This window comes from Nicotiana tabacum, chromosome 16 (assembly GCF_000715075.1).
Source record: "Nicotiana tabacum cultivar K326 chromosome 16, ASM71507v2, whole genome shotgun sequence".
In the NCBI taxonomy this organism is placed as follows: Eukaryota; Viridiplantae; Streptophyta; class Magnoliopsida; order Solanales; family Solanaceae; genus Nicotiana; species Nicotiana tabacum.
The window spans coordinates 151,597,219-151,608,402 of record NC_134095.1 but is presented as its reverse complement, the minus strand read 5'-3'; the positions used below and the strand labels follow the sequence as shown (position 1 = coordinate 151,608,402).

General features: G+C 35.7%; 1 protein-coding gene and 1 long non-coding RNA gene across 2 annotated transcripts; one reads left to right on the top strand and one right to left on the bottom strand.

Annotated features, from left to right (window-relative positions):
* Nucleotides 1-1,450: 1,450 nt before the first annotated feature.
* Nucleotides 1,451-9,960, bottom strand: LOC107765668 (uncharacterized). Its single transcript, XR_001643476.2, has 4 exons — nt 9,717-9,960; nt 9,096-9,557; nt 8,650-9,014; nt 1,451-1,747 (listed from the first exon to the last, which is right to left on the bottom strand). It is a non-coding gene; the product is annotated as an uncharacterized LOC107765668 (long non-coding RNA).
* On the top strand, nt 1,744-6,460 carry LOC142170520 (disease resistance protein RPP13-like). The gene has a single exon (XM_075232452.1). The coding sequence runs from the start codon at nt 1,924-1,926 to the stop codon at nt 4,573-4,575; it is 2,652 nt and encodes an 883-aa protein (XP_075088553.1). The 5' UTR covers nt 1,744-1,923; the 3' UTR covers nt 4,576-6,460.
* Nucleotides 9,961-11,184: the final 1,224 nt, after the last annotated feature.

The following is an 11,184-nucleotide window of genomic DNA, read 5'->3' as shown; positions in this document are numbered from 1 at the left end:
AATTATTCTTTGCTTGTCCATTTATAGATGAGGGAATTTATTGAACTAGTTTTAATAAAGTTAAGTTTGGTCCCTAAGTACTAAAGAGATATACCTAAAAAAAAAATAAGTATGCAAGGTATGCCATCATGGAGTCTTTTCTTTTTCGAAAAGAAAAAATATTAAAAGGATGCTTAGTTTGTTTACATTATTTTTCTTGGGTTTATCTATTTCTTTGCCTTTTTTCTTTTATTATTTTAAAGGAAACGCAGAACACTCCATCCTGTTCTTTTTTTCTTTCCTTAAATTTAAAGGAAGAATCTTCCCCTCTCTTTTTCTTTGTTGGCAGATTCTGCTATCGTTGTCTAAATAGGATAAGGAAAATGAGATATGTTGTCTAAATGTTTGATTAAAACTACCAGTATGAAGAAAAAATGGGATACTTACGGAAAATGATTTTTGTATATAGATGTCCTACGCCTATGAATCAACAGGATACAACCGAAAAAAAAAAATTGATTCATATTTTACTTTATTTTTTACTACTTGAAAATTAGTGAAACTAATAGTAAGACCCTCTTTGTCCATAATTTTTTTTTCAAAATGTGTTTGTCCATGAAATTTTGCAAGTTTTTAGAAATTTTTCGAAAATGAGTTTTTCAAAAAGCAAAAAGTGATTTTGACCTTTTTTTCAAAAATTTCAGAAAATTTTCTCCTCTACTCACAAAACTATAGCATTTTAAGTGAAATACATGTCCAAATATAATTTCAAATTCCAAATACCATTTTTCAACTTAACTCCAAATACTACTTTTTTTCAAAAATTACAATTTTATATCCAAACGCTTACTAAAAGAAATGGTAAGTAAATGAAAGTATACAACCAGAGTACACCACTATATTGGAATCACCTCTGAGTAGGAGTGGCAGACGGGCGGATCAGGTCAGATATAATTCGGGTTGAAAACAGGTAATGAAAAAATGGATAAATTATCCGACCCGACTCATATTTAATACAGACAAAAAACGGATTAACCGGCGATAATATGGGTAATTATATTATCCATGATTTCTTGTATATGATCACTTTTAGAAGAATTCTTAGTCTCCCTAACTTGAGAAACTTCCAATTTGAGGCTTTACAAATTTAAAAGTTAGACTCATTTGTTATTCATTGGTTATCCATTTTCTACATAGATAATATGGTTCTTATCCATATTTAACCCGTTTTTAAAAAGTTCATTATCCAACCCATTTTTAGTGGATAATATAGGTGGTTAACTATTTTCTTTTAACCATTTTGCCACCTCTATCTTTGAGCAACAACTACTACAGTAGTAAGGTTGAAAACCTTCATAAAGGCTCTGTTCTTATGGCAGCTACTACAACTTTCTTATGGCCTTGAAAAGGTTAAAAAAAACTTTGAAGAATTAACCTAAATAGCCATTCACCCAATCGCTTAAACAAAACATAGCAGGAGAATGTATAATATAATATGCGTATAATCAGTGCCAAAAAATACCAGGAGAATGTATAATACGCGTATAATCAGTGCATAATCTATGTATACCGGCTAGCAAAAATAAATAATGATCAAACCAGCTACTTGATTAAAGATCCCAAAACTGTTGATGTTTCCACAGAATCAGGATTAAATCTTGGGATGAGTTGTCTGACAAATATAACTCTGAAATTCCTGTTCCACGCCCTATACATTCTTTGTTTGATGTTTTAATCAAAATATGCTTCCTACTCGGTGGCATTTTCCCTGAACACAAGCAAACTTATAATATATATTTCTAAAAAGAAAAAGTGAAAAGCAGAACAAAGCTTAATACAAGTGCATATATATAGCACATTAGGAATGACATCAACTGCACACTCAAGAAGAAGAACAACACTTGGTTTCTTGATAACAGTGAATTAAAACAAAGATTCCTGAAAATGGTTGATGCTTTTGTATCATTTGCAGTTGAAAAGCTGGGCGATTTCCTCATACAAGAAGTTGCCTTGCGCAGAAGTCTGAGAGAGAATGTGCAGTGGCTGAGAAATGAGCTGCTATTCATGCAATCTTTCTTCAAAGATGCAGAAGAAAAGCAAGTTGAAGATCAAAGAGTTCAACAATGGATATTTGAAATCAGCTCTATTGCTAATGACACCGTCGCTATATTGGAGACTTATAGCTCCACTAATGTGGCAATAAAAGGCAGTACTAACGATGGATTTGCTAGTCGTCTTAAGTCTTGCGCTTGCATCTGTAGGAAGGAGACCAAACTCTACAACGTCGGCAAGGAGATCCAATCCCTCAAGACACGCATCATGGATATCTCTCGCAAACGAGAGACTTATGGTATTAGAAATATCGATATTATTGCAGGAGAAGGGCCAAGTAATAGGTCTAACAATCGGTCCGCCCTGGTTAGAACATTGAGGAGAACTACCTCCTATGCAGATGATCAGGATCAGATTTTTGTTGGCTTTCAGGAAGTCATTGAAAGATTTCTTGCTGAACTTCTCAAAGAAGAGCCTCGACGAAGTGTCATCTCCATTTATGGTATGGGTGGTATAGGCAAGACCACTCTTGCAAGAAACCTCTACAACTCCCCTAGTCTAATCACTAGCTTCCCAACACGCGCTTGGATATGTGTTTCTCAAGAGTTCAACACCCCAGATCTCCTACGAAATATCATAAAATCTATCCAAGGTTGCACCAAAGAAATTCTAGATTTGTTGGAGAAGATGACGGAGAGAGATTTAGAAAGTTACCTTCGTGATCTATTGAAAGACCGCAAATACCTTTTGGTGGTTGATGATGTATGGCATAAAGAAGCATGGGAAAGTTTGAAAAGAGCATTCCCAGATAGCAAGAATGGCTGCAGAGTTATTATTACCACGCGCAAGGAGGATGTGGCTGAAAGTGCAGATGAAAAAGGTTTTGCATACAAACTTCGTTTCCTAGGACAAGAAGAAAGTTGGGACCTCTTCTGCAAGAAGCTGCGTCACGTAGGCAAGTTTGACAACATTGGGTGGTCTCCAGCAATGGAAGGAATAGCTAACGAAATGGTGGAAAGATGTGGAGGCTTACCGCTTGCCATTGTTGTACTAAGCGGGTTACTTTCCCATAAAAAAGGACTAGTAGAATGGAAAAAAGTGAAGGCACACCTTTGGCGTCACATGCAGAATAACTCAATTGAGATCTCTCACATTTTATCATTAAGCTACAATGATTTGTCAACAGAGATCAAGCAATGTTTTCTTTATTTTGGTATTTTTCCAGAAGATAGTGTAATCAACACTGAAAAGTTGATGTGCTTGTGGATGGCCGAGGGCTTCATACCTAGAGTGGGAGAAAGAATGGAGGATGTCGCTGAGGACTTCCTAAATGAGCTAGTAAGAAGAAGCTTGATTCAAGTAGCAAAAACATTTTGGGAGAAAATTATTGGATGTAGAATCCATGACCTACTTCGGGATCTTGCCGTGAAAAAGGCTACAGAGGTAAACTTGTTCGATATTTATGATCCAAGAAAGCACTCTGTGCCCCTCTCGCGCCACAGACACGCCATTCATGCTCAAGCACAAAGGTACCTCTCACTTGACTTTTCAACATTGAAGTTAAGGACACTTTTGTTCTTTGATGTAGAAATAGGTAGCCAGGACAGTAAGAAGTTTACTTCTTACTGCAATATGTTCCAACATCTGTATGTGCTAGATTTGGAGAGAATCCGTTTCACTCAACCTGCACTACCTGATGCCATAGGCAATCTGGTCCATCTTAAGTTCTTAGGTTTGCTAGGTGCTAATGACTTTAAACTCCCACCCACCATTGGCAAACTCAAAAACTTACAAACTCTCCAAGTTTTGAACCCTGATCGTAGCTCATGCATACTACCTCCTCAGATGTCTAACCTAATAAACTTAAGACATTTAATTGCTCGATATGAAGGAGCAGTGCAGCTCAGCAAGCTTACAAGTCTACAAACTCTTAAATACATTCGTTGTGATCGTTTGAAAGATGATGGTGCTGTAGGTTTACTCAATCTTCAAGAATTAGTCATGGAAAAAGTTATGAACTCTTACTCGCTGAATGCCATTGGCAGCTTGAAAAGTCTTAGAACTCTCATGTTGGGTTGCGAATATGGTGAACCATTTCCACCCCTTGAACCTCTTTCTTCTTGTCAAAACCTCAACAAATTATGGTTACACGGGAAAATAGAAAAACTTCCTCTCTCAGATCAGTTTCCAAAATCCATTACAATGATGGTGCTTTGGAACTCAGGACTTGTTGAAGATCCAATGCCTATTTTGGGAATGTTGTCAAATCTAAGGAACCTCGACTTAGTAGACGCTTATGAAGGAAAAGAGATTACCTGCAATAATGACAGTTTTGGTCAGCTCGAATTCCTTCGTCTTCTTAAACTTCGGGGCTTAGAAAGGTGGCATTTAGCCGCAACTGCTATGCCTTTGCTCAAAGGTTTTGGTATACTTGGTTGTCCGAAGCTGCAGGAGATTCCAAAAAGAATGAAACATGTTGCTCTACTTGAGATAATGAAAATGGAAACAGAGGTGCGTTATCGCTGCCCAGGTTTCTATATATGATTGTTCGAGGCTACTCTGAAGCTTTTGATCATGGATATTCACATTTTTACCTGATACGAAATCACAAAGGTACACACAAATAAAATTTCAATCCATACTGACCATTTATTTGATTCGTTATACTCATTCTATATCAGTTTTCCATAACTTCTGTTGACCTTTTCATCAAAATAAATTTTTGTACAACGGTTTAATCTTTATACAGTGACATCATAAAAGATCTTTCACATTTTCATGATACTTAAAGACCACCTATAAGTAACTATATGTATATATTGTAACCGAGTATCATGAAAATTATAATTAATACTCCCTCCGTTTCAATTTATGTGAACCTATTTCCTTTTTAGTCCGTGCCAAAAAGAATGACCCCTTTCCTTATTTGGAAACAATTTACCTTTACACAAAGATTTATAACCACACATAATATATGTGCCTCATTTTGGACCACAAGTTCAAAAGTCTTCTCTCTTTTCTTAAACTCCGTGCCCAGTCAAATGGGTTCACATAAATTGAAACGGAGGGAGTAGTAGTTTTAAATAATTGTCAATCTTTTAATCTTTTTTATAATACTAATGGTGGAACTGTTTAATGTAATTCAGATGAAAGAGGAGGGACTTGCAGACTGAAGATGCCAAATTCTCAAGAACTCCAAGACATCTGTTTGAATGACATTAGCTTTAAAAGTAAGAAGTAAGCATGTTTGTGGCAACCTTAGAGATTGCCTCACACTGTCAATGTGAAATTTTATAGGGCTTATGCCTGGTGAGATAGTTGTATTTCCTTTCTAAAAGCTTCAGTTTCTGCAAGATTTGGTTTATTTAGTTATTTAAGGTTAATTAGGATCTTCTGCCAATTTGGGTTGTTACTTTACCAAGTGTTAAGGTAATATTGAGATTTATGTTCGAGTTTTTGGGATGACGCTCTCGTGATATTAAGACAGAAAATTATATTACTATTGAGTAGGAATCTGTTCCTGTTGGTTGAATTGGTAAAAAAGAAACTGTAATTCATACTTAAACCAGAATATAGTTGGGAGAAAGGGATCAGAGTCATAAAGTCTGTTCCTGAACTGCTAGCAGTTCAATACTAATTTTACTGGAAGAAATTTACTCAGAAAACTTGAAAGTGAAACTGTGCATTACATGCAACCAGAGAATGGAAAATCAACATCAATTTCCACTTCATTCAGAAGAGAAAAAATAGAGAGAAATCTGCGATCATTGAACTCTTCACATTTCACATTATTTAGTAGGTAAGGCCAAAAATTAACTCTGTAATGGGCTTCATGCGTCCTTTCATTATCTCAAAATGTGTCTTGAAAGAATGTCTGGGATTGATAGTTGCAGGTATATACAGGTATATTAAGGGGTACAAAACTTCTCCTTTTTCATACTTCTGATAAAGAATTTAACTTATATACATTTGACAGTGTAAAAGATTTTATAATATCAAATGTACTGATAGTGTAGAAATTTTATTATTATTTTTAATTCTCTTTTAAATGAACTGATATTGTACAAATTTGCTCTTTCATAAATACATGTGCAGGGAAAACAAGTAGGGTATGTTACCAATTAGTTTCCTTTTTCATTTTCCAGTTTTCTACAGGATTTCTGAAAACAATTGTGCAACAAATGCATTGTTTGTTGATCATATGTTTCAGCGCCAATACATCTCAAAGACTTAACTTCAGCACTAGAAAATGGCCTCATATAACTTACTTGGCCATTGCACCTCTCTACTTCAGATTTGAATTTTATTCGCCGTTGCGCGACTCTACTTCAACCACATTGATAATTTTACAGAATTTTATACCCAAATAATAAAATGATAGAAGAACTCATTCCTGAGAGGGGACATAGAATTAAGGAATTAAATTACTTCTCCCTCCCTCCCCCCACCCCCCACCCCAAAAAAATAAAATAAGAAGAATAACATGATCAGAGTACAGTACAAGTATCAAGTCAGCTAATTTTAGTGTGAATATATTTCAATTTCATGACTTATTAAAACAAAAAAAAAACATATTTAGAGACAACATAAAAAGCACTATTATTGATCCCAATTTTTAACAGACAGCAGTTAATGAAATATGAAATGGCAGATGGGGTATTTTTGCCAAGCACTTCAAGACGTTCGCATTCATGAAGTTGGATTGTAGAAGCATTAATCAGCTTTCTGTCACTTTACTGATTATTTCAGGGCTGTCAATGAGAGCTTATCTCAACCTTCAGTGTTTTGTTTTATGAGTGTTTAATTTCTTTTTGTTTTGGCTCTTTTGAGTGTGGAATTGGTTTGAAGAGAATTATTTTTGGGATTGTATGCAATAATGATTTTGTATTGTCTTAATTAATTGTTCCACTGTCATCTAGCTTATCCACATTTACGACAGTTCTTTCTGTAATATTTTCCAACATCGGTATGTGCTGGAGTTAGAGAACATGTATTTTGCCAACTCTATTCCAACTGATGCCATATGCAACTTGGTCCATCTCTAGTTTTTTGGCATTAAGTACTAACATATTTGAACTCCCGCCCTCCACAAGCAGAGTCAAAAGCCTACAATTTTTGCAAATATTCTCGATCGCTGGTTACTGCTAACTCAGATTATCTCCCCACATAACTAACTTGATTAACTTTAGTCAGTTAGTTGTTCGATATGGAGAAACTCCGCAATCTGGGAGACTCACAAGTCTACAAACAAAAGGGCAGCCAAGTGCACTAAGCTCCCTCTATGCGCGGGGTCCGGGGAAGGGCCGGACCATAAGGGTCTATTGTACGCAGCCTTACCCTGCATTTATGCAAGAGGCTGTTTCCACGGCTCGAACCCGTGACCTCCTGGTCACATGGCAGCAACTTTACCAGTTACGTCAAGGCTCCCCTGCTCACAAGTCTACAAACACTTGAGTACATTCGTTGTGATCAGAGGAATTAGACGTGGAAGATATTAGGAAATCTTACTCCTTGAACACCATCAGCAACTTGAGATTCTTAGCACTCTTATGCTAAGAATCTGGTGCAATATTTCCACCCCTTAAACCTCTTTCTTCTTGTCAAAACCTCCACAGATTGTGGTTAAGTGGGAGAGATAAAAACTGCCTCTTTTGAACAAGTTGTCAAATTTTATCTCACTGCTAGTCCTTAGGTATAAAAGACTTATGGAAGATCTGATGCCTATTCTGGATTGTTACCAAACCTAAGGAGTCTCAATTTGTTAAAATGCTTATGATAGAAAAGAAATTACCTGCAATGATTGACAGTTTTGGTCGGAGTTCCTTCATCTTTGTGATCTTCAGGAGTTAGCAAGTTGGCATTCAGCTACAAGTGTCATGCATGTTATTAAAGGTATAGAGTAGATTTAAGTGTTTAAAGCTGTATCAGGTTACAAAAAGAATGAAACTGTTGTTATCCTTGAGAGACTCAATCAAAAGGAATGGGATTTGCATCATCGCTATCCTGTTTTCTGAACACCTGATGCTGCTCAAGATCTTTGATATACTACCTTAACATCACGTATACTACCTTCTTTGAAAGGGAAAATATATACTGTCCAAACTAGTAAAAGGAAAAGCTCTACATCTGAGAGCAATAAAAACCAGCCAACTTGGATTGAAAATATCACCCTCCTACTAACTGGGGAAACACTTAGTATACACCACTCCTCTAGAGAATGGGAAAACATTCAATATTTCTGAACAAAGCATTCAGAACAAAAGTTCACAAAAACATACTGTGGCATATACATAGTGACTCACCTTGATGTCCAATTTCATCACGAGTCATATTTAAAGTTAATACGCAATTAGGAAAACATACAGTAGTAATCTCAAAACGCATAAGTTCATATCATATCAACAGTATCAGCTTATGAATCTCAAACTTTCCCCAATATGCCAGAGTATATCAATTGCATATATCTTTATAGAAAAACTCAAATCATTGAAAATAAATGCTCAGTTAGGAATTAAATTTCCTGATCATGCTTGTTTATGAAAAAATAAGTCATAGTTCAAGCCATTGCTCACCTTCATTACCTTATAAAAAAAAGTCATAGTTCAAGTCATCGCTCACCTCCACTGCCAATTAACTCTAATGATACTTCTTTTTTATGATGTAGCGTCTGGATCAACTTGCATGCACCTCGACTATTTCACCGGTACCTGCCACCTTCAGTGATCACGGTATGAGTGGCGCGATCGCGGTGAAGAGCTTTTAATGGCACTCCGTGATTGTGGACTTCTAGCGTGGTCGCCTAGGTAACTCTGACCACCTAAGCTTTGGAAGATGGAAATGAATCACATAGTATTTTTGCCTTCGCTGGATTTAAAATGGTTTCTCGTAGTTCTCCTTCTACTTCATTAACCACTAGGCCACTGCCTTGGGTGCAACTAAAATCCAACTTCCGATCAACAAAATAATTCAATTCGTCAATGAATCTGTAAAGAAAAACATAGTTTAGAGTTACCAACTTCATATTTTAATCAATTCAAGTAATAGGAAATCACAATGCACGTTACCTGAAGTCTTGGCTAACTCAAGGTTTTCTCGACTATGCTTTTCATAGTTATTCTCAATGAAATTCCTTACAATTTCTCCATACTCAATCCATAGGTCAATCATCAATAGATCACTGTCACCATAATAACTCTTACCCAAGGTGCCCATATCAATTAGACACAAGAATATGCTTGAAAATCCAGCATCGATAGGTGTAGCCTAGAAGTCTGTGGTTGCAAACTCCAAATTCTACCAGAGGAAAAAACACTAGTTGGTTTCTAAGTACACGTGTTGCTGGTGGAAGGAAGCAGGCATCTATTAATATTGTCAATGTCACTGTCCGAACACAACTGTTATAGAAACAACCTCTCTATCTTTCCAAGGTAGTGGTAAGGTCTGCGTGCACACTAGCCGCCCCAATCCCATATATGGGAATACACTGGGTTTATTGTTCTTGTTGTTGTTGTAGTGTCCGAACACAACTGTTATAAAAATAAAAAATAAAAATTATATCTGTGCATGAAAACCCCACAATTTCCAAGTTCTCATTTCACAATTAAATCTCTAACCCAATTGTACTTCAACGTTATGATACCCATAACATTGTAAGCCAAACTCATAGCTTGGGGATCGATTCTTACCTCAAATAGGTCAAAACAATGGATTATTACGACGGGTAACCTCCTACTCTTCAACTCCAAGAAGAACTAGTTGAGCTTTGGAGGTTTCTAATCTCATAATCTCGTGCTTCCCATTCAAAATTCCAATCACCCAATTGTTCTTGAGCTAAAAGATCTGAATCGCAAAGTATTGGAATGTATTAAATTTGTGTCGAAGACGAACTTGCAAATAACCGCTCTTGAAGAAATGAAGAATGCGAATGCTGAACGGTTTAGTACTACAATAAGTATACAATTTTTAACAATATTGGGAGGGTTTTTTTAAATTATATTTTCAAATATCTCTTTGTTTATAGATTATAATTATTTTTTGGTAGATTTTGAAAATAAATTTTTTCAAATTCCAAAAACAGCTTTGGAGTAGTTTTTAAAGTTTTTCACTCACAAAACTTCAATTCTTTTTTAAGTAAAATACATATCCAAACATAATTTTAATTTTCAAAAATTATTTTTCATCTCATCTTCAAAAATTCATTTTTCCAAGTTCAATCAAATCTATATCCAAATGCTAGCTAAATTTACCCGCTCTTTCTCTTTCGGACAAGCCTATGTCCAAGATTTGATTTTGTAGTTCATATAGGAGATTAGTAAAAAATATAGGGACATTTTTTTCTATTCAAATTGTATTTGGAGGAAATCACCGTTACAATTTAATTTCTTCTTTTAAAAGCATTTTGATTTAGTAATCTGGTGACTGCATGTTTTTTTTTGGTTTTCCATCCAGTGTTCGGGATTCACCTTGGGGCCCGACTAAATTCGGATTCGTGTCGAAAAGTCCCACATTGAGGGGTAAAGCACTCCCTAACAAAGGTGACTCTATATCTAGGTGCCCGAACATGAGACATTTGGTTAAGGATAAAGGAGTACTTACCACTCTACCACAACCCTGGTTGATTGGTGACTTGCATGTTTTGTACTGAGTCGGTTATTTCTTTTTATGTATGACTAAATGTCTCATAGGCAAAGGAAAAAAGAAAACTCATTCTTTTTTCTTTTTTTTTGGCATAACCTTCTAGTACAACTGATTCGACTAATTCGAATTCTCGTTGCCAAATGTAAGACGAACCATTAGCGAATTCCTCTCCACTCCAAATGGTTTCGCTCCTCTTTTCCCTTATGCCAATTCCTTATTAGTCAATTGACTCCCCTTCCTCAAAAGATCGGTGAAGTCATAATTTTTTATTTTATTTTATTTTCATCACGAAGTTTTACTTCGCATAACTAGAGGATGTTTAGATTGGCTTATTTTAAGTACTTATTGGCTTTTTAGCACTTTTTAAGTTTGTGTGGTGTTTAGCAATGATAAAAAAATGCTTAAAAGCACTTATTTTTAGGCATAAAAAGTACAAAAATAAGTCAAAAGCCAAAAGTTGGGTATTACCAACTTATGGCTTTTGGCTTTTAGCTTAAAAGCTTAAGTCAATCCAAA